The sequence below is a fragment of the Choristoneura fumiferana genome, chromosome 17 (assembly GCF_025370935.1).
Source record: "Choristoneura fumiferana chromosome 17, NRCan_CFum_1, whole genome shotgun sequence".
Classification (NCBI taxonomy): Eukaryota; Metazoa; Arthropoda; class Insecta; order Lepidoptera; family Tortricidae; genus Choristoneura; species Choristoneura fumiferana.
In genome coordinates, this window is record NC_133488.1 from 8936967 (window position 1) to 8964719 (window position 27753).

The following is a 27753-nucleotide window of genomic DNA, read 5'->3' on the forward strand; positions in this document are numbered from 1 at the left end:
GATTATATACAGCTACAAAAAGAACTGATTGCTTATAAGTTATAAGGAGAATTAATGAAATGAATGAGTTAGTATCAAAATACAGCTGTGACATGTTCTTGTGTGTGTGGCCTCAAGTCTGGTGGCACTACCTATACCTTCGTAAAAGATTATCTTTGCGATAAGAGCTGCCTTCATCATCAGATAATGTGATAATATCAAGAGGGTTAAAATCCATAGTAAATGAGATCGATAATGCAAAATGTCTGAGTATGTCGTCTCTAAGCCGTGGTCGCTGCGTGTGATGGCTCTATTCAGCATGATGTTGCGGCCGAGAAAAAAACTAGAAACTCTGCATCACTCTCGCTGATACTTTGTTAGAAGAAGACACAAAACAGAAGCAATATCGCTTTAGTTCACGACGAATAGGGGAAGGCGGGTCGGCGCTCGGCGCGGCGCCCACGCCGCTCGGCCCGGCCACACGACCACACGTCAGATCAGACGTCAGTTCGATGTAAATCCGTGCGGTCGTGTATTTACTGGGCTCATTGTAGTTCGCACGAAAGCCCTATACAGTGTCTATTCAAATGTAGTCGCCTTGGTGTTATCCACGTCAAGAACCTTCAGAAGTTCGAGAGGAAAACCGATGAAAACGTAAGTATTTTCACATTGCACAATTTTCACAATTTTTCCACGGATTTTCTGCGATAGCAAAATTCAGAGGAAAAATCACTCCATTTCCATTATTCTTACACACTATATAATAGCTTATATGATTACGTTATGGCGTCCTTAACTTTCTCTTTACTTAAATAGCTGTTTCAACGCAATGTCATGCTTTGTGCCTTGAGAAAATACTCAACTGGGTAACGTTTTCGAGTAAATCTATATACTCAGTTAGATCATCATTTCGAAGCAAGTTTAAATACAGCCTTGGATAAGTAAATTGTTTCCTGATAATGCTCTAAACGCGTTGTCGCGTTTACGGATGCGTCTAGACAATTCGGCACTTGACCCCAATCGGTTAGTGACCTGAACGTTGTTTGTCCCCTACTCAAGCAAGCAAGCAAGCACGTGGCCGTCAAATTTAGACCACGCTGTGGGACCAGAAGGGCTACTACGAAATTCGAAAATCGAAGTTCGTATCGTATCGTCCCTCTCACTCTCGTTTTAAATAATATAAGCGTCAGCGGGACGGCAAGATGCGAAGTTCGAAATTTGCACTGCGTAGTATAGAGGGCTAGTTTCTGACCCCATTTCATACCATTGATTACACTATTTGTTAAACTGATCGTAGCGATAGCGATGCATATTCAACACATTAACACAATGAAAGAGAAAGGCCTTGTTTAATGTTTATGCCATTCTGGGGCCTACTTCATAAAACAACAATGACTAAGGTGACTTGAGTGATTAACTTGACTATAATGTAGAGCTAACAGTTTTTAATGATTTACGGTTAATTATATTAGATATTTTTTACGGGATCTCATCTCACTAAAGGTAGGTAATTACGGTTTACATCTCGTAACATATTAATGTATTAAGGTTAGAGTAAGGTAGAGCCGTTTTAAACTTTAATTTTAAAGTGTGGCTGACAATTCAGTGTATTGACTTCAAAGTAACTAATGTTCTGTTTTATGTAAGTGTACTTATTTGTACAAGGAATAAATTATATTTATTTGGTTTATTTATTTACCCGTCGCTTGAAAATTTCCAAAAATCTTCATTGAACGTAGTAAAGTAATCATATTTTATAAGTACTCGAAAAATGTCCAATAACCAAAGCTATAAAGTAGTTAGGTAAATAAGAACGTCTACAAGGAAAACTAAAACTACTGAATGACCTCCCATTTGAATGATTTAAATGTACACCTGACACATAGTGAGTTTTTATTAGCTGTTTGCTAATATATCGTACACATTCGCGTATTGGCAAGGCAACATCTGAACAGTGGCCAAAAATCGACCAATCGTTTCAAGTAGGTAGGTACTTCACATTGTATAACATTTACAAATAAATAAGTAGTTGGCGCCGTTGCCGGCTCTACATTGAACGAACAGATTTCTGGGGTTTTCCTCCAACTTAGTTGTTATTGCACTGATGATGTTGTAGGTACTATACATACTACACTACATGTGTATAAAAACCGGCTAATAATTCTCAAGAAAACTTAACCGTTATAGTTTTCCTTGTACCTAAGTTTGATATACTTACTACCATCCTGAATTTTTTCAAATATTTTCATCTACCGGTTTAGATTTTAGAAGGAGGGGTGGGGGGGGGGGGGGCGCTCGATTTTAATGAAAATTTGCACTTTAAAGTTGAATATTTTGCAAATATATCACTGAATCGAAAAATCGTCTTAGCAACCCCCTAATGGTTTTAAAATACCTATCCAACGATACCCCACCCACACTAACTAAAAAAAAATCACCCCCACGTAAGTCTATGGGAGGTACTCTAAAAAAAATTTATTTTAATTTATTTACCATTTTGTATTTTATTTGCATATTTGGCATAGTTTAGATATATATTCGTGCAAAATTACAGCTTTCTAGTATTGATAGTCCCTGAGAAAAGCCACGGACGGACAGACAGACAGATATGGCGAAACTATAAGGGTCCCATTTTTGCCATTTTGGCTACGGAACCCTAAAAAGCAAACACTGCACTGTTGCTATCCTATGGACTCTAGCTTAACTGGTCGTAATTAGTCTCTACTCTCTACTTCCTATGAGATTATTGATAGAAACTAAGAGCAATGGAACCATTTTAATTGAGATCTAATAAGTTACAATACTTTTTCCGTTCATTAGTATTTAGTACAGTCGAACAAGTTGAATCATGACCCAGGGAACCTTTGTGCTACTAATGTCATGTTGACATCTCATAGTTTTGTCAAGGAAATCATCAAGAAATAATAATTTAAAAAATCAAAAACCCGCCTGCAAAAATGAACTGAAAAGATCAAAACAAGACAAAACAATAATTAGAAATACCAAAAAATAACAGAATTGAATGAAAGAAATCGATACAAGACCAAAAACAAAAGGTTAACTTAAAACATGTCCATGGTACTTAGTCCTTGAAAATTTAATGCAATGATATGAAATGCAGGCGGAGGCATGAGATTGAGTGATAGGTAACGAATGCATTTCACCGGCTGTCTTACTCTCCACGCCGAAACACAACAGTGCAAGCCAGAATATTCGGCATTTTGTAATAGAAAATGTCCAGAAATATGGGACGATCGAAACGCTCGAATATCGCCCAGCTATTAGTCCGAACGGGTGCGACGTAGCTGAATATTACAACCCATCATTGTAACTACAACTGCAGTGTATATACCTAGATTCGAGGAATAAATGTTGATTGATGATTGATTGGTTAATTGATTGATGGTGTTCCACTGTAACAGTGTCGCCCTGACGGTGGAGGGAGTGTTCGGCGACAGTCGGTACAACCACGTCCAGTTAATTTGTAGTTTGGGGTCTGGGTCGTCTGGTCTCGTCGGCGAGTGCTAATAATGTGGCTCTTTTGGAGCCACAATGAAACGAGTAATACACGTTCATAGAGCTACCCCAGAAAATTTAGGAGGCTGATAGGCCTATAACTGGAGATTGGTACGAGGTTTACCGGGTTTGTGGTTGCCGATCACTTCCGCTATTTTTGAAACAGAAGGAAAATGGGACTTCGATAAGGCGACATTAAAAGTGGTGACTAGGAGGAGGATGATGGTCTTGGATAGTATTTTGAGCACCCGGTTGGAGACAACGTCGGTGCCAGAACCTTGTTTTGGGGCGGATGCCTTTCAGCAGGTCTTTAATCTCGTCCGCGGTACGAGACGCGGGTCCGTGTGGGGTAAGTTTTGCAGCCTGTAGTTTATCCATAAATAGATTGCTTGTGGTACATTGAGACTCTAGTGGGTTAGTTAAGAATCCTGCCTTTTCCTCGTCATCGAAAGCTGGACCAGGGTTATCAGAACGGTTCAGTGGGAGCATGGTGGAGAAAGCGTCGGATTAGGAATCTTCCTTTGGGAAAATATTACTATACTATAATTAACTGTAAATTGATTATTAAAAGGTTCCACCCTGGGTCATGATTCAATTTGTTCGGCTGTACCTGTCTGCTACAGAAGCTATTTTAACATTTATTGAGAAAAGGACCCACTGACTGTCAGCTTTGATTCAAAAGTCCAATGAATGAAAGAAGTGACCGTCTACCATTGTAAGCCAGCACAATAAACTCGTACTAACCGATTGTCTAGTTCATGGTTATAAAAATGTATTATGTCAGTTGTGACTATGAGAATGATGCCTATCTCATTAATTTTGATTGTACATATAAAACATAACATAAATTATAACCAAAACGTGATTATAATCGTAAAATGTGTTTAGCTCAGACTGGAACATGATGGATTAAAGCGATAAAAATTCCACAACGTGACTCGTAACTTTCATAGGAAAATGTGATAAGATTACGCAGCAAACTCTATATTGACGTACGAAATGGAATCTGCGACTTTCTAAGAAATATCTTAGCTTTCAATAGTATCCATCCAGATTTTAAACTCTATGATAAATTTCTAGTAATCCTAATAATTCTTCTGGCCTTAGTTTGACCGAGGCACCGGCGACGGTACCTATCGGGTATTAGTTCCACCTATTTATAACTAACTATCAGACAGAAAGCCAAATTTTTTTGCAACCCACCGCTTCGGAATGTTTTTGTAAATACAAAATAAATACAAAAATAGCTTTGTATTCGTTTGCCTGAAAAGTAGTAGACAATATAGGAAAGTTTGCTGCTAATAGATCTCTTTTAATACAACTTTGTATTTAAAGTAAGTACCTACCTTGGTTCCTCACTATCTAATTTCTTCAATAAACAAACACATAAACTCTGGTTCCTTAGTCAATTGTCCTGTGGACTGTGGACTGAACACAAACTGTTAAAACTTCTAAAGAATCACTCTTCGTATCTGACGCCAGATTTTTTTTTAAATTGTGCTAAACATTTTCGTACTTTTGTGCTCACGTGATAAAGGTATATTCACTGTTTAATGTTTGTCCAGTGTCCTATACGTATGTGTAAGAAGCTAATTTTCCATCATGTTTTATTTCCAGAAGATAAGACTATCTATCTTGATAATGCACATAATATCAGAACTGGAAATAGAATCTACGCGTGAATCATTTGCTGTTTAATTAGTTAGGTTAGTGGCCAAATAAAATCACACATACCCATGAGTAGGTACGAGTATGACTAACCTCGAATAACACCGGCATCCAAGGGAACAAAAGTGGACAGAATATTAATATCAAATCTTAATTTTATCCTTTTAAAGGTCTCTGGCGCTTTGGGATAATGGTCCCCTATGACTATTATGTCTATTTATGCGGACTCGTATTTACGTAGTAACTAGGGGGCTCCGTCCGAACCACGGGCTTGGCTGACCATTTACCCGTAAGTAACCCAATGAACGCAACCGCAACCCAATCCCCATGCCTTGACGCAATCTAAGGGAGCTTCCATTCTTGGGAGAAAGCATGGATCTCTTTCGTGCTTATATGGAATTGTAAAAATACAACACCGACGCAAAATCGACCAACCTGATGAACGCTGTTTTAACAGTAACGTTGGGCCAACATCATTGCAACAGCTTTTTACAAATCTTGGCATTTGCTCATCAGTTTACGAGTTTAGGCATAATAGGGTTCCTACGAGATAAGCCAGAAAGTACCTTGTGATTATAAATTATAAAAAAAAATAACTATTTATTTCAGGCATCTTGACCCATACAAAGGTAGACACCGAAAAAATTTACCTTATAATATAAACGTTTAAATAAATGTGTCGTAAGCACAATAGGTCATGATATTCTGTAACATAAGCATTACTCAAGTGTAGTCAGCATTTTAAGCAGGTTAAATGTAGGTATTCCATGAGCCTCCAAATCGAACATAGAAATACACAGTTGCGTCGACATTGACGTCAACAATTATTGTTTTGCTTATAATAATGCTTTAAAGTTCTTCATAATTAGGCGACTTAAAATCGATGCGTTTGAAAAGTTTTTGTCAACAGAACATACACGCATAGAGATTTTTTTTCATTTTGTCTAGATTTAAAGGTAAATCTGTGTAAACATATTGCAGGGTAGGTATGCAACGATACGAGTCCGTCTTTCTACAAGTATCTCAAAGTTTGTCAATTGCATTTTCTTTTTTTTTTCTTTTGTACAATAAAGAGTTTACCTACATACATACTACCTTTCAAAATTTATGGCTATGTTACTAAAAACTTAAACACGTCTAAGGCATAAATCTCAAATTGTCAGTTTTCTATAAAAAAACATATTTATTAAACCGTTGACATTGGGGTGTGTACTCAATATTTAGGCTTACATTATCGCTATCAACTCATTCAATGTCAAGAATTAATTAAACATACTAAACCCCCTTTATATAATTATTTGTCATACCTCATATGCATAATCATCATCCCAGCCTATATACGTCCCACTGCTGGGCACAGGCCTCCTCTCAGAACAAGAGGGCTTGGGCTATAGTTCCCACGCGGGCCCAGTGCGGATTGGGAACTATGAAGGGAATATGCATAATATGAAAATCATAATTTAGTTTGAAAATTTAAATAACAACGTCAGGTGGTTATTAAAAAAAATTGTAACATGAGCATAATGATGTTCAATATTGAAACATGGAAGCAAGATTTAAGCTAGAATGACGTAAAGCGAACCGTATGGGTCAAACATGTGCGATATTAAATAAGATAACATGTATCCAGAACGCGCTTATCAGTGCAGGACAGGGGAGTGATATGAATCCTACTAACTACTACTTTGAACTAACTGGAATTGACTAAGCACGCAACAGAGAGAGATATATCACGCACTATTGCCATGTCATTGCGTCATTATTTAGGGGCCCGTATCTTATATTTATAAGATCATATCTCCATAATTTTACACATTTTTTCGTTGCGAGGCACTGACCAGACGGTCACGGCATAGGTATGGGTAGAACTGGTAGAACATGCTTATGTCCTTAAGTACTAAGCAAGTATTGAAAAACTGCTCCAAAATGAAGACTATAATCGTCTGCCAAATCGCCAAAATGTACTGATTCGCGCTAAATGCGGATGAATGATCCAGGACAAGAAGCACATCCAACAGAAATAATTCTGATAATCCTCGTTAGTTTAAAACTAATTTTATAAGATTGTTTTCCTAAATACTCAAATGGACACTAAGGCTTTACATTCGATGCGACGCGCCTTAGTAAGTATCCAATAGAGCTATGAAATAACTAGAATTATTGTGAACGGAATTGCATTGTGTAGAAAATGTTTAACACGGTTACAGTAACGATAAGATATAACAGCTTAGTTTGTTATAATTTATGCTGAAATTATAAAAAAACTTATTATTTTCTCTACCTTGCTCTTTTTACCGTTTTATATTATTCGAAAGAAAAAAACAAATCGTCACAAAATGGTCCCAATTTGGTACCCTAAATAAATAAATAAATTAACCTAGTCTCAAACTAAGCAAAGCTTGTACCTACTATGGATACTAGGCAACGGATAAACATACTTATATAGATAAATACATACTTAAATACATATTAAACATCCAATACCCGAGTATTATTCATACAAATATTTGCCCCGGTCGGGAATCTAACCCGGGACTTCAAGCTTCGTAGTCAGGTTCTCTAGCTTCTTGGCCATCCGCGTCAGCTCTGCTGCCAACGCTGGTCTTCCGTTGTAACTCTTCGGTTGGAACCATACATACATTTAGTAAATATGTCATTTAATACATTTTATTTTCAATAAAAAAAAGATTAATCTCACTAAAACTGATACGGTATAGCAGTGTAGTCTATAAATAACTGAATCCAGACTATTCGGTAAAGTTGGTCCTACATACGTCGCCCTAACGATCCAGTAGGTATTCATCAGCATGATCATCAACTGGAAGACGTCCACTGCTGAACAAACGCCTCCCCCTTTAAACACCGCAATGAACGACAACTCGCCACTTGCAACACACGCTTGTGACACGATATCGTCAGTCCATCTAACTAGTGGGAGGCCAGCCAGCGCTTCGTCTTTCGGTTCGTGGTCGTCACTCGAGGACTTTTCTCCCCCAACGGTTATCTGTTCTCCAAGCGATGTGGTCCGCGTAATGCCTTTTACTGTTCTTCGAGCTATGTCGGTGACTTCAGTTCTTCGACCAATTCCGTATTTGGGATTCTATCGCGAAACTCCAAGCATAGCTCTCTCCATAGCTCGCTGCCTGTATGTAAGTATTATGTATGTATAATTGCAAATCCTTGGGCCACCTAGTCGCACGCCGCTAATCGTCATCTTATCTCTCGTCTCCATATTGTTTGTTTATATAACAGGTGATAGGCTAATTAGCGTCGGGTGTCCGCCGCCCGCCGCCAGACTACACTTTAGCTACTTATAGGTGCCGACTATTGTTGCTATGTGAATGTGGCGAATCGCACCATGATCGTTCGTCGAATCAGTCACAGACTTATAATGTGTAACGGCTCAAAGATAATTTTAAAACGAATAAGTAATATTTATTTTATAAGTAAAATAATCAATGTGTAAGCAAATATTGTAATAATTATCCAAATACTTTTAATCCAAGCACGATGTTATGAAAAAGGAATCCACTCAGCATTCGTCAAATAATAAATAAAGTTAATATCAAATGTATCTTGGAAGGATGAAACCTTTATCCACTATTAAGTCTGGCAGTTGAACTGACATCCCGGTGATTTTATGATGATTGCACCACTTTAATTTAACCTGTTCCTTTATTCTTTCTTCTCTACTTATAACAATGCAAGAAATGAAAAACACAACAATAACAATATGAAAAACATTTCTAGATGGTGTATTTTATTAAACACATATGTGGTGTTCAATAAACTCATTTTATAATTGTATTGTTACAGATCAGTTGCGGTCTAGATCAGAAGTCTACTCTCCGCGCGTCCAACACAGGTCTATCCCGATGGGTTGAGAACGCCGACATTTTGTGCTGTGGTCACGCCACTGACGCTGTAAGTCTTCAATGCATTTAACACCAGCATTAGTATTTGCCACAGCGGAGCGTGCAAAAATATCTGACACGCCCTATCGGCCCTGGATATAGAGGCCTATCAGATATTTATGCACTCTTTGTTGTCATTATCATGATAAGTGCAAATATTGGAAGGATAAACTTTAATCGGACGTAGTTTAGCAAAAAGGATCCAATCTATTTTCAGTAGAAACAAAAGCGAATTTAAAGAAATAACATGACAGTGCTTTGGATCCTTTTTGCTAAACTACGTTCATCATCGGTTAGATTTTCCCACTGCACAGTTAGACAGGTACAAATTACATGAGTAAATGGGTTTTTACAAGTTATTTACGATTTCAAAACTGGTGGATGCAATGTCGATTAGCAAGTCGTCCGTCCAAGTTGTTTAGTAAATGTATGTAGGTCGGTCGAGGTGATTCGTTTTCGCTTTATATAATTTACATAAGTCTGTGGCCTATTAGGTAGACTCTCTGCTCGCTTTAGTTATATGCTTTAGAATAGTACGAGTGGGTAGAGCCCTATTTGACCTTCATTGTCAGTTAATACCAAATCTCGGAAGAACTAAAGGGTCCCACTTACTTGGGTAAAATGATGTAATGTGAACTAAAGTTCGTTCGCGTTCACGTCAAATGCAGTGAGTCATCAGTGCAACTGCAGGGTAAAGGGCATTCACATCACCGCGGGGTTAAAATAAAAAAACATTAAATTTAAAAAAATCAAAAAACCCGATTGCCTTAAAAACTAAAAGGAAGAAAATAAGTCTAGTGGTCTAGAACTCTGTCAAGAAGCTCATTTAAGGTTCAACAGTCGGGACCCATTACCAAGATTTTTGAGCTGGTTACGATTTGAACCACTAGACATATTTTCTTCCTTTTAGTTTTTAAGGCAGTCGGGTTTTTTGATTTCTTAAATTTAATGTTTTTTATTTTATACTTTTTGATATTTCTGTGAAAATAGTATTACAATAACCCATATATTTAGAATGGACTAATTATTAGCTTTCATTTGATTCCCATATTGTTACAAGTTACAATACAAAATATATTTTTTAATTCCTTCGCCATATTTTTTTCGCAGACGCCATATTGAAATATTATATAAATACTCTATGACACTCCGACAGTTATGACGAATCCAATGATACCTCATTAATGTTACAATCCGTCCAGCCGTTTAGGCTGCAGCGAGGACCCAAGAAATGGACATACATACCCACATACATACATACATACATACTTACTTACTTACAAGTATACATACATACATACCCTCGAAAAACATAACCCTTCTTCGGGCAGTCGGGTAAAAAAAATATGTTTAAGTTTTAACTTTAATTGAATGTACATACATAACTGTCTAAAATCAAATTAAAGTCATTAATATCATAATTTTAATCACTATCACTATTATTATCTTCGGTAGTATTTATTATAAATTTATTTTCTTCTGCGAGTTCCATGACGTCATATAGATCCCACATAATATTTTCTTCTTTTATGACGAGGTCGCAGCATTTCTTCCATCGGTCAGCGTCTACTTACTAACTGTATTGAGTCATTAAATAATTTATTTACGTCAGTCATTTTAAATGTTGAGTTATTGGCAGAAATATATTTTTTTTAATTTGGGCTCACACCAATTCAATGGGGTTAAGTTTGCAATGATATGGAGGTAAACGGAGAATTTCAATGCCATTACTTCTAGCAGTTTTATCAATTAAATATCTATCGTATTCTGGGACGATTTCGGTGGCATTTTTCAATAATTATTTTTTCAAATAAGTCATGTCCATGGATATCCCTTTGCTTTGCAACCAGTCTATTATTTTCTGTTTGTTTCAAGTGGTCGTCGGTATAATTTTCTCGAGTTTGACGGAATGATAGCGTTGTTCATAACAACAATACTCCCTGGTTCTAGCTTGGGCGTTATGTTTTTGAACCAATCATGGAACTTGTCACCGTCCATCTCCTCATGATAATCTATTGTTGATTTAGATTCAAAAACTAATAGACCTTCTTCCACAAACCCTTTATCGCTACCAATGTGCAAAACAATTAACCTTTTGCTTTTTCCAGTAGGCACTGTTAGTTAAGCCGTCTTAAAAAGCAGTCTCTCGTCTTTTATAGTTGTATCCAACAACGCTTTAGATTTATCGTGTCCTGCATTTACACACGTTTCGTAAAGGAATTTGCTTGCTTTTCTGTGTTCTTTAATTTTCCTCAGATATTTACGCCGCCATAAAACAATGTCTTCTCTTTCCGTTAATAATTTTCTTCTGTCCCGTTTTTTAAAGTCAAATCCTAGCTCATGCAGTATTTTATGAAGTTTAAATGTTGGAATATCTTTATCAGCTTCACACAGTGTCATAATTTTGTTTAATGTGGGGCAGTCTTTATTTAAATATATTGAATGTAATTTTCTCCTTATTGCACATTTGTCTAATTCATCGAATTTATCTATCATTGACAAACGGGCTCTTTTTTTCACTGGCGATTTTAATGTATTAGTTTCTTTTTGTTCACAGAGAATACTATAAACTGTTCTCTCAGACACACCGCATGTAGTTGCAGTTTTTTGTACTATACTGTCCACAGCCGCATAATCATACTGTGTAAAGTACTCATAAACATTGTAAATAACTTATTTCTCAGCTATGAATCACCGAACCACTTTTATTTCTACGAATAGGTGAGGTACACATTTCTCAAATTTAATTCAGTTAGCATAAATAAAGAGACCAAGTAGACTTCTGATCTAGACACAACCGTGGCGTTCGAGAGTAAGCGTTCAACTGGTCACGGTGAACTTGAATTTCCAATTAGGAACGATTTGATTGGTTATGGGTTGTGGCGCGGGCGAACTGTAGTCATTCTGTGCTGTAGTTCCCGTTTGAAAACGAGAAACACGGCAGAAAGGAAAACGATAATTTAATTCTTCAATTCTATGCCTTCCTTTTAGCGATTTCCTGAGTACCTCGTCATAATAAAATATCACTTTGGCAAATTGTGCAAGAACTCGTGATTTCTAGAAACGATGCTAACAAATTTTCACACGGAAGTCGTGATTCTATTGTTTTTGACATTAACACTCCAAAGCGTATTAACGTTCAAGTTCAACTATTACGCAGTGTGGCGACGAGGTGTGACCGAAATTTTGTCGTTAGTCATGAATACTTGTGCAAGGTCCGCCCGGATTGCTACCACCATCTTGCTCGCTAATCCTGCCGTGAAGCAGCAGTGTTTGTACTGTTGCGTTTCGGCGTGGAGAGTAAGACAGCCGGTGAAATTACTGGCACTTGAGGTATCCCATCTTAGGCCTCTAGGTTAGCAACGCATCTGCAATCCTCCTGGTGTTGAAGGTGTCTATGGGCGGTGGTGATCTGCCATCCAGTCGAATAAAAAAAATACTATCAACAGGTACATATTACAGATATAACACCTATTACGGAGATAAAGTTTAATAACGTTTTGATTCAAGAATAATAATAATGAGAGGTTTCTGCTGGATGACTTTTTATAACTGCTACAAATAATGATGATGGGCAAAGTGGACGGGAAAAGGCGTGCTGGGACAAGAAAGAAGTCCTGGTCCTGGCTTCGCAACATACGCGAACAGACAGGAATAGACAACATTGAAGAGCTATTTTGCTATTATAGACCGGAGACAGTCACAGGGTTGACAGCAGACCAATAATGGAAAGCCATAAAAACTTTTTATAACTTGCATTGTCATCTTAACCATATGTATATCCATACTACTAGTCTCTCAATTAAATCGATGATATTCCATTTGTAAGAAAAATGAAAAGAGATTATTTCCACCATTTATGCCAAACCATTTCATGGAAAATAAGGAAAAATGATCATGTTAAAATTGTGCTGTGATGCCATTAATGATTATTGATTGCCACCAATGATTATTGATTGGCAAGGACAGGGAAACTTGAATGCTTCATATTATTGTATGTATGTATGTAAATACTTTTTTGTACATAAAACACAAAATAATACAAAAAGAAAACATCAAAACCAAAAAGAGTACAAAGGCGAACTTATCCCTAAAAGGGATCTTTTCAAGCTAACCTAAAATAGTACAAATTAAAAGTATACATTACGTAAAATTCATAAACAAAGAGCTGAGGCAATTAAAAAAATGTAGAGCATAAAATACGCCACAGACGTATAAAGGACCTCTATTAAAGGTCAACTTCGAGAGTGAGCGCCAAAGTTCTTAACCGAGTTCGTGAAAAAAAAAAACATTTGCAAGTCCTTAACCAGTCTCGCCTGTCGGTCGTTGACCTTATGGACCCCCAGAGTGCATTCACTGCACATGCATCGGTACCACTACCATGAGTTTACAGTGACCGTATTCGATAGCGACGGCGTAAATTATTTGTAGAGGCGCTGTACAATTCTCCATACAAATAATTTACACCGTCGCTATCGAGTACGGTCACTGTAAACTCATGGTAGTGGTACGGGTGCATTAACCTAACGTACAGGATAGACTCCTTTAGTTTGTTAATGGTTAGCAAAGAAAGTTAAGTACCAGTAAAGTAGACAGATAAAAAAACTTTGAATTAAGTACTACCTACATGTTTATACTTGGTAGAAATCGTATGACAATACGCTAGTTTTCATCAAAATCAGAGATAATTAAACTTAAATTACTCGTATGATTACAAGTAGGGAATGTACTTGTATATGTACATACCTACTTGATATTTGGTCAAAATCAGTGCTGCTCAGAACTGGAAACTATGCCTCAGCCTGATACCCCTTTTAAAAGCTTTTTTCGTTTTTATTAAAAGCTTTGATTACATTTTTCATGTTGTTCAAAATATGGAAACCAGAATGTAGCGCTCTTTCACTAGTGGTCAGTTTGTCTTGAAATTTGATATACATGTGGAAGTAAGGTGATAATTGCAGCCAGCAGAAAAGCTAATATTAATTAAAAAATAACAAAAATTTGTCATGGTCTAATTTTTTTTTATTAAAGTATTTGCCAATCATAAATTTGATCAAAAAGTCTGGAGTCGGACCTGACAAGGCAAGCTAGACAGGTACACACATGACATTTAATACCGTATTAACTCAAAATGATTCTGTATTACATAATGAGATCTATGTAGAGGTTAGATTAAAATTATTATTCAATACAGTTTTATTTTGAGTTAATACGGTATTGAATGTCATGTGCGTTCCGGTCTTGTATGTACGTCCCCAGGAAGGGTCCAGCGACCTTTGGATAGGACGACAAGAAACTATAGCGTAGTTTTATTTAAATAGTAACAACAGTTAATTGTTCTTTATTTGTCGCTTTTTCCTTGTCAATAATGTAACTTTAGAATGCTGTGTTATTATTAGTAGTGTAAATACTGAAATGTATATTCATTCCAAAATAAGTTAAATAAATGTACATTTAACATCTGATATTTCGGAGCGGCCAAGGTGATCAAAAATATCAATACGTGAACTTTAATACCTTAATAATAGAGTGCATGTGCCGATATATTTGACCACCTTGGCCGCTCCGAAATATCTGATGGCGACTGTACCCATGAATCAAAAATCGTAAATATGTAGACAAAATCAAATACTGCGATGTATGAAACATCTGTAATAATAATTAGTTATTAGTCTATAAATCATGTCTCACGAGAACTTAAGTAATATTACAGAAATATGTACTTATATTAAATTCTATTTGAAATAAATAAAAATTTCCCCGTGTTTGCCATGTGTTGTAAACAGTGGCGGCAAGAATGTTGGTATGCGTCTACCTGCCGCGAGGTTCCAAATTCCGATACAGGGTACAAAGCAGGAACGTTTTTTATTAAGGATCGTGTTTTACATTTGTTTCGTATTATAAATAAAATACCGATACTAAATAAGTTAGATGCTTTAAAAGGTTATTTAAAAAAAAACATTGACGATTTACAGTAATCTACCTAGTCCTAAATGAAACTTCAGTCTTAAAATGATTTGTGACATGAATAGAAAACAGTTGAAACAATTGTGATTGTATATTAATGTGTTATACAATAAACTTAAAGTTAATACCTATCTTAAAGGTGTTAATATCTATTTAGTTAGAATTTTATTAAAGGGCCAAAAATTAAAATTACCAGAATATATTTTAAGATCAATGTCTTGTCAAGAATTTAGAAATGTATAACCGATTTTTTATTAATTTTTACTCAACAATTTTGTACAGTCCCCATCCAATATTTCGGAGCCGTCAAGGTGGTCACAAATATCTGCACATGCACTCTATTAGAGTTCACGTATCGATATTTTTGACTACCTTGCCCACTCCGAAATATCTGATGGCGACTGTACTAAAATATTGAATTTGTAACTGACACAAGTTAAAAACAAAGTTCTCACAGAGCATAGTGACGTAGGCATCTGTGACAACCAACTTACAGATAAGTACATGGATTCAGCAGAGCTAAAGACGTTTTTTCGTGAGAATGATTGGAATAGTAGGTATTAAGTAGGTACCTACGCAAATATGCACTTAAATAAAATCTCTCCAACCTGATCCTCCTGATCTGAACGGGAGCGCCAAATTTCGCATACTCTTCGCTGGTCATTACCTACCGTAATTTTTGTTCGAATCATCGTTTGTCATATTTTTTTCCCACTGAAACCTTACATTTTTCTGAAAACTTTAAATGGTCATCATAAAGAAAACTATAGGTTAGGTTTGTTTTATAACAATTATGAACAATCATTGGATTCAGAGAAAAAAGAGTTATGACAAACTATCATTGTGACAAGCATTACATTTGGACTTTCAATAAGTATGTGAGCCGATATGGACCCAATCTGAACCCATCAACCCTTCAATCAACCCAATATATAACCCTGCGTGGGTTATGTATTGGGTTTTTTATATATTTTATTTCTGACTAGGAGCATGTACTCGGTTGTCAATGATATGCGCTGACGAGGTTGATGTCTGTTCCGCAAAAATATGTTAAACCGCACGCGAGCATCATCATAAAACTAAATGCGTATTTCAACTCGGAACATTATTGATTTACTTCTGATATATTTACGTTCCGAGCGGACGTCCATTTACAATTTTGTATCTGAAATTTACTAAAAATATTCGGGAGTAAATATAGTGTTTCTTTAAGCTCTACACAAACCAGTGTTTTGCTTCAGAAACTCGTGTCCGGATAGCTGTAGTTATTTTTATTCTGTAGAAATTGTGATTTGCTGTACTATGCTAAATAATAGCCTCGATAGGTGAGATAATAGATCCTTGACCATGAGCGTCCCATTACGTCCATTCGTCTCACGGATCTTGGGTAAGTGTGAGCAACCTCTGAAATCTGAACTTAGCTTTACAATGCTGGTTTAATGTTAATTGTAACTATCTTTTGTTTCTATAAAGGAGTACTGTAAAGTGAGCAGGGCGATGTCACCTTGTAGTGTAATAAGAAATGGTGAAACGGGAGTCGTAGGTTAGTTGCCATGGCGTCAAGCCATACGTCGGTTCTTCACCTCGAGCTTTTCCATAGTAGGTACTTGCAGTGTGGATGAACTTAGAATGTACTTTATTGTTAACCAGTGAGCTAATTTTAGTTTTAGTAGTTTTTTTTTACTTTTATTTTTCTACGACTTTCGTGCTAAACTCACTAGAGTCTACCATGAAAGTCGATTATGTCGACTATATGTAGAGTCACGTGAACCTTGCCAGATTATTTATTTTATTTACTTAACTTGCGAGTACTAGGTATGAACCATAAAACGTAATGTATACTTGCGTAAACAAAAGTTTTAGGAGTCAAGATAATAATTCATAATAATTTGTTAATTCCGTAAACACGAATTTTGCGAAAATTTACAAAATTCTGATTTCAATTAAAAAAAACAATAACAGTCTGGGTTGGGTGCCATGAAATAAAATGAGTTTCTACCTTTGTCATATTTTAACGCAATAAATTAATTTTTCATTGGTAGGTACTACATATATACAATCACGTCATAATATCTAACTTTTGAAATTTTCATTTATTTATGAAGCTTCTGGGACTTTACTGTTAACCACGCAAATAAATATCATGCATCAGTACCTACTCTCAGACACTACGTGGAAGTAAGATTTATAGTTCCTATTCAGAAATAAACTAGCTAACATAGTCAAAATACACCACACAGGACTTATCACGCTAAACACACGAGTAATAGGTATTTACCTCGTCGTTTCGACCACATTGCAGTGGCCGTGATCACGAGTAGACGTCCAGGTAAATATTACTCGTGTGTTTAGCGTGCTAAGTACTGTGCTGGTAATGGAAGTTAGTTATGTACGGGGAACAAGGGGTGTGTTGTATTTTGACTATGAGTGAAAATCACGAAAGGTTAAAATTCAACATATAATAAGAAGTAACAAACTTCATTGTTTTTGAAAGCAAGAGATCTACTGGCATTAACACGTCACTGTCTGTCTTATCTTAAACATAAATTTTATTTAATTCCATTGATACTTTTTTAAGTAGTTTTCGTGAAATTCGGTTAGCAAGTTACTCCAGTGATTAAGTAGGTACTTAGTTGCTGGTTGCTACAAATAAAGTAAACTTATCATAGGTAAATATCGCAAGGCACGTGCTTTAGAGGCAAAGCATGCAAACATGTTAGCAAAAGTCATACTACAAAATCACGTTTCGCTCGATAATAATCAAGGTTTTAGTAATTAGGAAACATTGTGCTGACATTCGTTAAGGTTCTGAGTTTTCTTTTGGCGTTCTAAAGAGGAGTTCTTTGTTCAAAAATGGACGTTTTCCGGGTGATGATGATGAACTGCTTTCACGTCTATAATGTCTATGATTTATTACCTAATACGTATGTTCTAAATAGCTACCGCAAATCTTCTTAATTTGTGTCTAATGGCATGAATAGATCGACGTATGTCGACGTAAATATATTTTAACAAGCTTTTATTTAGTTTCACCTGTCCCACGTTATCGTCCGTTGTCTGACTGTCTGTAGTCAAATCTTGCAAGTTAAATTCGACCAACTTTCAGTAGTCGGATTGCGTGACAGTACAATAATCTGGTAGTGACATCCTGGTAGTCCGGCCAGGATCGTCTCCACAGGACGCAACTCTTCAACGGTAAATGGCATCGACTTGAAATTTGGTATTCAAATATAGTTTGGATGACAATGCAAGTAAAATCGACAAAAAGTAAATTCAGCAAAAACAGCTTGTATTAAAAAATATCTTGTATACTATACTTTACGTGTATTTCGTATATATAGAGATATAAATGAATTTTACAGTGCATTGATTTTGTAATTTCTCATTGATTAATAACTAAATACATAAATTAATCAGATATTAAATACTCTGTAAATATTCGCTAACTAAAGCAGAGAGACAATACCTACTTAGACGCAAGAAACAGGCATTACACACATACTTACTTAGATCAATCCATACTTAATTACTAATATAATATAATATTATAAATGCAAAAGTGTGTGTGTTTGTATGTTTGTCCGTCTTTCACGTCGAAACGGTGCGACGGATTGACGTGATTTTTGGCATAGAGATAGTTTATGGGCCAGAGAGTGACATAGGCTACTTTTATTACGGTAAAAAATTATAACAAAAAATTTAACCGACTACAAAAAACCATGAAAATAATTTTCTACCAGTCTGAAGTTGGTCGGTGCCTCAGCACGAGCCAGCAGGAGTGATTGAAGCCCAACATACCTATAGTGCGTAGGTGAGGTAGATGACTATAGGTCCACTCCTGCTGGCTCGTGCTGAGGCACCGACCGACTTCAGACTGGTAGAAAATTATTTTCATGGTTTTTTGTAGTGTGTAAACATTTTTTTTTTCACGCTTTTTAGTGTAAATTATCTAATATACAATTTGTTTGTTGTGCAACTGCTCGTCATCTTTTACGAAAGATTGCTTTTTCCGATGCAGAGACATTTATTATTGAGGAGTCCTGGTGCTTCACCACCCGTTTACCAAATGCATTACGAGGAGCATAAATTGCTTAGCAACTGTGTCAAAGTAATTAAAATTCAACCCGTGAAATACTTGTTATTGAGTAGAACCCTGATGGTCAACTGTGGTCTTCATCATCAGTTCCACTTCACCAAATGATGATTTTCGAGCAAATGTACGAGTTACTACTAAATATGTCCAATTTACTATAGGCGTCCCTACAACATTTGAAGAGTTCCCTCGATTTCCTTAAGATCTATAATCATCAGATCCCGATTTGGCGCTTATGGGACCTAATTGAAGACATTCCTAGAGGAAAGAACAAAAAAAATTTCAAATCGGTTCATAAATGACGGAGTTCTGAGGTAACAAACATAAAAAAGAAAAAAAAATACAACCGTATTGATAACCTCCTCCTTTTTTGAAGTCAGTTAAAAGTGCACAGTTCTCGAGGGACCAGCGCGCTATAACATTCCACGCGGGCGTAGCCGCGGGCAAAGCTAGTAAGTAAAATAATATATCTTTTAGAGTTCTTAAACATTGCAACCAATATTTCCATTCTCACTGCGTATTGATTGATTTGTTATACCTGAAAGTTAATATAAATCGTTGTGCTCGCGCATGCAGTTTACACGCATGTTAGCTAATATCACGTTAGAATGGTTATTATTAGGCGATTGTCTAAGTCGATCCACGTGCAAAGGTACCTACTAGGTTTATGATTTCAAGCGTTTAGTGCATTGTTGCACTATGCGGATTACACAGTGTATTACAGCGACAGAAGGCTCGATTATTTGTAGCTTTTCGTTGTGCTAGCGTGCAAGTACGAACTCGCTATCACCCTGTTGCAGTGTTAGCATTTTGTACTTATCAAAAAAAAACTTGACAGGGCGTTTGTGCAGATTTGCAGTCTGGCTGCCCAGGCCTCAGGCCACGTAACATCAGGCTTTGTCACTTCATGCTTAGTTTTTTTTTTGAGTCTCAATTGGCTAATATCTGGCCGCCCTAGGCCCGGGCCCTCTGGGCCTTAGGGCAAATCCGCCATGCAGGGTAGCAGAGGCTCCATGCGACACTATCTACCGAGTTCTACAGAAGTGTCACATATGAACTGGTCAGGGTGTAGTCAATGAGAGCTCTGAGTACGAGAGTAGCTATCACGTGCGCCATATTCTCGCTTGTTGTTCATGCGTCTGTTATTCTGTCTTATCAGGTCAAATAGGTTTCTATAAAAAAAATACAATCTTTTTTACCTAGCTTGCATTATCATTCAACTTCAAATAAGTATTTGTATACCTTTCAATTAAATATTATCTGGCCACTGGAAACGGGTTAAATTCCTCTTCCGAGTATGACCCAAACTGACACGATAAGTTAAACAAAAGCTTGTAAAAAGGACAAAATGGGTTTAAAAATCAAAGTCATACCGTGGTATTATATGTTGTCGCTGTTTTAATTTCAAAATAATTCATTATTATTAATAGGTAGTTCTTTATTAATATCAAAATCTTTCTAAATGAATTTCAGTGCAATATCTTGTGCTGAGATAATTTAACATCTTCGCAATTTAAATTAGTAGGTTGTTAAATTTGCCATGAATCAAAACGGCTAGCTACAGTACATAACCATTCAAATACCTACTTACAATAAGCTATAAATCATTATTCATGTTTCAACTTCAGCTATACCTACCTAGTGTTGCCACCCACTACGCGTTTGGCAGAAGACCAGAAAACTACATGAAAGACGGCATAAATTATAATATATTGTAAGCCCTGCTGGTCTGCTACAGTTTTCTCCTTTGTGCACTTCTCGCCTAGACGCAAGGCACGCACCGCTTTCATTCAAGTACTGCCTTCATCTTGGTACAATACGTGCAACAGTGCTACAGACATATTTAGTGTTCAAAATTACGTAGGTGTAGTTCATATGGTACCAAATAAAACCGCAGTGCTAATTTTTTATTGTGTAAAAAAAATCTGGCAAGAAAAAAATTACCAACTTAAGAGGCGGCATGGTCCGTTGTAAGTATGTTATTGCGTAATTAATAGCCGACTTTAATAGAAGAGATTCACATTGTTTCACACGCATCACCTTATTGTTGGGGGGGGGGGGGGATTGATAGTGCATACGAGTACTTAACTTGAAGCAATCGACTATTGTTATGAAAATAATGTTCATTTATTGAACATTAAGACATTGCTCTGCTTATGATTGTTGCTCTGAGATTAAGACATTGGCTGGGCAAGTCTAGGCCCCAGCAACAGTGTTGAAATACAACAAATGTCAAGTTAATGTTATCGATGTAAACAATAAGTACACCTTGTTTATTACCTGATTCCTGTATTAGCTTCTTACATTTAATAGATAACGCGAGAGCGCGATCACTACTCTACCTATCTTATTGATATTTTGATAAAGCAAGTCTTACTGGTCGGTAGTAAATATTCTCAGTGCGGCTGGAGGAAACGTTTGAACTGAACCTCTCTTTAATTACTATAATAATAAGAAGTGCAGTGCAGTGGGGACAACAAAACAATATCAGAAATCTGAACTTCTAATTATCACTGTCATAGAACTACTTACCTATATATTAAATCAGGTATTGTAATCATTTGTTAAAAAAAAATCAGTAGGTTAAAGTGAAGATAAGCTGAAAAATAGACTGTAAAAAACTAAAAATAATGAACATTACACCCTTAACTATTTTAATTTGAGAATGATTTCGCATTTTTAAGAGTGTAAATATTGACTCCAGCGTCGACGTCCGATGCTTTGTCTTACTGATATTATTCTAGAATGTTTTTTTTGTTACAGGGTAAAAAGTCACATACTATATAGAATCTGGTGCATAGTATCACCATAAAAATTAAGCGCAGAGAAGCAGAATCCAATGCATTCGAGCAGAGAAGCCGGAACATCTCCCGTCGCACCGTGAACACCTGGACTTGCCGTCGGATATCCGATGGTCTCTCTCCCATTGGAGCAAATCATATACGCGCGCTGTCACTTCATTGTTATTAAAAACCTCAACATCTTCTATATTTCATAGTATTAAATTTGTTACTTTAATCAAAAAAGCAAAATGAGCAAGATCTTGAAAGTAGTCGGCGCCTCCTGGCTGCAGACGAAAATCAGCTCCTATATCCTAGGAATTCTTGGAGTTCTAGCAATTTTAGCTCTTTTCGTCGGACAAATGGAAAGGTAAATAAAATAACATTTTTATACTAAAAAGCGAATTTTGTTTAAAATGAATTATGTACTTACCTACTTCAAATTCTTATCAAATTTCCGGCCGTGGTGGAGGCCAGCGAGTGTTTAAAGATTTAGTTGGAAATACGTCATTGGCATAGTTTCAAGTGCTAGGGTTGTGTTTGCCTTGATATTGCACTTTGATATAATTTGAGAGCTTTTAACTCAGTGTAGTATATAGGTAGTTATTTTCAATTTCAGAATTCAAGAGGACGGAAATTATGCGGCCACTGTGTTTTACTCAAACAAGACTGGATATCGCATTGAATATTGGGGCCAGAGCAACGAACTCACCGATATACCCAAAGGAGTAGCTCGGGCACACTTCCGAATGGACATAGATACCACTGGGTCAGTATACCTACAGCTACGAGCAATGCAGCGTTAACTATCACTGATTACCATTCATTGATAAACTACACTGTAACTATTCGGAAGTGTTGCACGCACGTCACTACTCGTATGTTCACAATGGTGACGACTATCTATTTATCCACGTCGTTAGCTCGGAGCTTTGCTTATTCAAGAATACTTTAACAACATATAATTGATATGTGCGTAAAATTCATATAAATACTGAACACACCGCTCACCACAGTTCGTTTGCTCGGATGTTGTTTTAAAACATCCGCTTGAGTAAAGATTTACTGCATATTTAATACTAATTTCAAAAAACTGTGCAATACCACTAGTGTTTATCTACAACTTATTTTCAGATGGTCGCTCCTGGAGGTAGAAACAGATGCATCCTACCCTGACGAGATCCAAGCGTATGCTGCAGGGATAGTAGAAGGTGCATTGACTTGGTATCTGATCCACACGCATCTCGAGAACACCATTCGAGCAAAGTGTGAAGACACACCTAGGGAGAAGCAATGCGACAAGCTACGAGATACTTTGGATAGGTCCGTCAATATCTGGAAAACGAAGGGTGCAGAACGGGGAGCTGTTGAACCATTTTGGCACCATGTAAGTTATTCAACTGAGATGCTCTTATTTGACTTGTTTATACAGAAAATTATTCAAGATATAATGGGAAGAAAGTGTTTTTTGAAATGAAGTCTCACTTCACGGTTAATAATACTCTCAATTTTCAGGTTTCATTGCATTACACGCAAATAAGTGGAATCTATACTGGTTGGAAGCACGGAGTAGAGCGCAGCATGAATGAATATGAAACTGACATCTCAGATCTGTACTGGTTGAATGCTGTGGCTGAAGCAGCGGAGATCCAACGAAAGCTGAACATATCTCTGGATGATCAAGCATTAACTTCAGTCTCCGGTCTGTCCAGCGCACTCCTAAGAATAGTCAACGTAACAACTGAAGATGGCGGTATTGCTAAGAAGCTATACGTGGCTCAAAATGGTGCTGGAAGGTATAGTTTCTTTTCATTTTAAATGCACAATGCAGCTAGCTAAATAATTGAGATATATCGATGTAGGTCTACACGATGAGGTATTATACATACATATTGTGTGTCTCTTTTCGCACGCGCAAAGTAGTCTTGTCTTTACTAATACGCATTTTTCTGTTTTACAGCTACTCCTCAATGACCAGAATCCTGAAGCGGTACAAACTGAACTATCATCTCACAGCAAAGAGTCCAATCTTAGTGCCAGGTACATCGGTGGACTTCTCGGGATATCCAGGCTCCATAACCAGTCAGGACGAGTTCTACATGGTGAAGGGCGCAAACCACAACATGGCTGTCACGGGCACCTCGCTCAACAACTACAATAACAATCTGTGGAAAGTTGTCAACATTACGGAGCAAGTAAGTATCAAATCAAAGAATATATTGAAATTTGACAGTGTAGAGATCAGGCTGTTTATGAAATCTAAGAGCCACTCTGTATTTCTAGGCATGTAGGTTTAATAGTACCCCCTACCTAGAAGTATGCAGCAAGGCAGTTCGGGAGTCTATGATACTCATTAGAACTATATAGTTCTTAAAATGAAAACCTATCCATAACATTAGTTCAGCTATAATTTTCGGCTAAAAAGCCGTCCACCTTTAACATTTTAAAATTGATCTGGATATCTGAAAAAAACTCGTATACATGTTATATGTTGTACGTTTGGCATACCCATGTACTGCCACCGCTTCTCAAAACTTAGTCAGGTGCAGGAAAAAAAAACTGTGCAGCATACTTTACCTATCTAATTCTAATTCTTTAAACCTTTCTAGGTGCCTGCTGCCCCTCGTGTCTCCACTGCCAACCACCTTGCGGCAGACGCGAGCTCGTGGGCTCACCTCCTTGCTGCCAGTAACTCCGGAACTGCCTGCAAGCAGTGGCTTGTCGTGGACTTCACCAGACTGGCACACTTAAACAAGACTGTGGACATGTCCAAGGCTGAGAAGAAGGAATTTGTCCCTGAAAGCGTCTTGAGCAAGTGAGTTTCTTTTAAAAGTTCATGTTGGTAGTAATGAGGTTGAAAAATGTAAACCAGAAAGTAAGATTCAGCACCTGTATGACAAAAATCAATCATCACTGAGTGGTTGGTGATCATACTGAGGCGCAGGTAATTTAAGATATTATTGATCTAGCTGGTATAAAGATTTCGTTCCCTAGCCTATTGGGCTACGTGTTTTTATTTTCTCATCAAATGGCTGGCGTTGAACTCAGACTAAAGTATACGAATGATCTGTTCACATATGCGAGAGTTGCGTTTCTAATTGTATGATAATTATGTCGAAGATACTATGACGTATCTTCAACGATCAGTGAGCATGGCAACACAATTGCACGCTGCGCCGAATTAGTATTTAGCAACCCACGCACATGTTTAATTCGCGTTTTTAAGTAAGTGCCAGTCAAGAAATATTCGAAGTTCGCACTCAATACCACTTTACGTTGCAGGGACGTGAGGCACATAGTTGTGCACCGCACCAGCGCCGGCCACAACAAAGGCTTAGTACGCTTGATAGAGCAAGTGCCTGGCCGCACCCACTCTGCTGACCTCTCCGATGCCTTGCTCGAACAAGGCTACTGGGCTACATATGGATTACCGTTCTTTAAGGTACGATAACTTCTGCTAACATCTACCTCGAGAGAAATATCTCCATAGCCCTTCCCACATTACTAAAAAACGAATAAGTAGGTATTTTCTAGTCTGGAAGGACCGATATTATCTCATTCCTATTGGAACAGTGAGAATGGGCGCACGCGGTGATCCAGCGCCAAAAAGTTTTCGCACTGCTTGTACTAGACGCCGCCAAATGTACCTACTTATAGGTACTTACATCATTTGGTGGAATTCTAGTTTGCTATAACTGTAACCTTATTCAAAAATGTCGTAAGGTCGATGAAAAAATATTGAGAACCAACATAAAAAAACTTTTAACTCAAATAAAATCCCATCCCTTTTGATAGTTTCGTTAAATATCATTTCGAAAATATCAAGGCTGCTTACTATTCAAGGCATAAAGGATTCTTTATTATTAGTCGTAGTCATGGTATTCATTTTCTCTCTCTTCAAGTGCCTGTCCAACTAGTGAAGGTTGGTAGCCAGCTTCGCAATCTGATTCGGACGTTTGCCAGTTTGAAAAGCACTGCAGCGCTCTCAATTACCGTCCACTCCTGGATTTTCTATTTCCTACGATCCACTGCTCTCTGCCTGTCACTTTGCCTTCCCCTCATTTTTTACGAGTAGTTAGTTGCAAGAGTTCGTATTACTAAAATACATTTTCTTTTCAGGACATTGCCGAGCACACCCAAGTCGACAAAATGGAAGAGTTGCACGGCGAAATATTCTCAGAGTCTCAATCACCTCGCGCCATCATGTTCAAGCGTGGTTTCAAGAACGCGACCTCTCTGGACAGCATCATAGCCTTGATGAGGCAGAACAACGTAACAGCAATGAACAGAGCCAGCAATGAGACAGTGAAGTGCAGCGGGAAAATTGATTGCATTTTCAATGACATCGGCTATTGGTCTGTCCTCGGGGTGCGAGGTGACATCGCTGCTCAGTATAAAGAAGCTTATGGAGTTATTGACACTAAAGTTGTAGCTGGTAATAAACTTTATTTCATACCATTTTTTGAGTTAAGTTGGCAAAACAGACCCTTATAGAATGACTTTTTTGCCCGTTTATTGTCCCGCCGTATCTATGTCTATCTGCCAAGACCCTTTTCTCAGAAACGCGTGGAGGTATCAAACTGCAATGAATACCAAATACCTACTCAGGTGTACCTAAGTACAATGCTTTGGAGCAGTGAAAAAATCTAACTTCTAAGTCAACGCTATCAAAGATATACTTATTAAAAGACGCGTTTCCATACAAATGCGGGGAATCAAAACATATACTACTAAGCCTACCTATACTATGCATAACACAATCAATAAGAAAAGTAGCTCTGCTAACACTAGATATTCATAGATACCTACAAATTTGTACGGAACCCTCGATACAAGAGTCCAACTTCCACTTGTACTCGTAAGTATTTATCTTACAAGTTTCTTCTTTTTTTCAGGCACTTCAACGCAACGACCTTTAAAATTCGTCGCCATATCCAGCCCGCCGTACTCAAATTGCAATCGCACGAACGCCTCTACTATTCCGCTCAATAAAGGGACAGTGGCCACCGTCTACACAGACCAATTTGACGATGAACCTACCATCAACGGCCCAGAGATACGGGACCTCGTGAAAAGGCAACAGGAGGAGGAGGCTCAGGAAACCCTGGACCTCCTCAACAGAGACGTCATCAAACCCTTCCAATGGTCGAAGAGTGAGTTCCAAAACGAAGCTCACGAAGGTCTACCAGACACATGGAACTTTGGGTTATTCACCCCAAAATGGTCGTGGTGATGGTGAATCTCCAGAAACCCTTACATCATAATAATTAAAAGCGTTAATTAAAAAGTAGGTATTCATATAAGTGCAGTTGATATTTTCTTAAGGTTTTTATTCAGTGGCCGTATGTCAGTTCGATTTAATTCAATGTCTTGTTTTTAGAATTATTTATTGGATATATGTTGCTCTTGTTCGTGTTTGTAAGTATTTTCCTGTCGGTTTAAGGTGTGATTGTTTAACGCTGCCTTTGAATATTGACAGTTTTTTTAAATTCCCTATCTGAAATTGAGGTGCCTACTTAAGTATCAAGTCACAAAACGTTCGTGGAATGAAAATCTGACCAAAATTTATATGTACGTACTTAAACCTATTTTATCACCTAGTAAGTTATTATTTTCTAAATATGCACTTCTAAATTAATGTTTTAACTATGTAATGACTTTAATTTTAATAAAAATGAAGTGACCTGAAAGATAGAGAATCGATTTTGCTCTCGAAAATAAAGTAGTAAGTATTTATTTCATTTTTGTTTTATTCAACCGATTCAAACTTAGGCAATAAAATATACCTAAAGAAAATTACAAAATGCCAAACTGTTCCATCACTCCTAGTACCTAT

At 37.2% G+C, this 27753-nt stretch overlaps 1 protein-coding gene across 2 annotated transcripts; it reads left to right on the plus strand.

Moving 5' to 3' along the window:
- Window positions 1–431: 431 nt before the first annotated feature.
- Window positions 432–27658, plus strand: LOC141437436 (putative phospholipase B-like lamina ancestor). Of its 2 annotated transcripts, XM_074100800.1 has the most exons (11): window positions 432–633; window positions 8980–9087; window positions 21901–22287; window positions 22537–22686; window positions 23052–23304; window positions 23433–23713; window positions 23878–24112; window positions 24527–24732; window positions 25200–25359; window positions 26037–26352; window positions 26813–27658. In XM_074100800.1, exons 3-11 carry the CDS (start codon window positions 22169–22171, stop codon window positions 27148–27150), a joined length of 2058 nt encoding a protein of 685 aa, XP_073956901.1. In that variant the 5' UTR covers window positions 432–633; window positions 8980–9087; window positions 21901–22168; the 3' UTR covers window positions 27151–27658. The 2 variants fall into 2 exon arrangements, with proteins under 2 accessions (XP_073956901.1, XP_073956902.1); XM_074100801.1 differs by lacking the exons at window positions 432–633; window positions 8980–9087 and adding an exon at window positions 21566–21685.
- The last annotated feature ends 95 nt before the right edge of the window (window positions 27659–27753 follow it).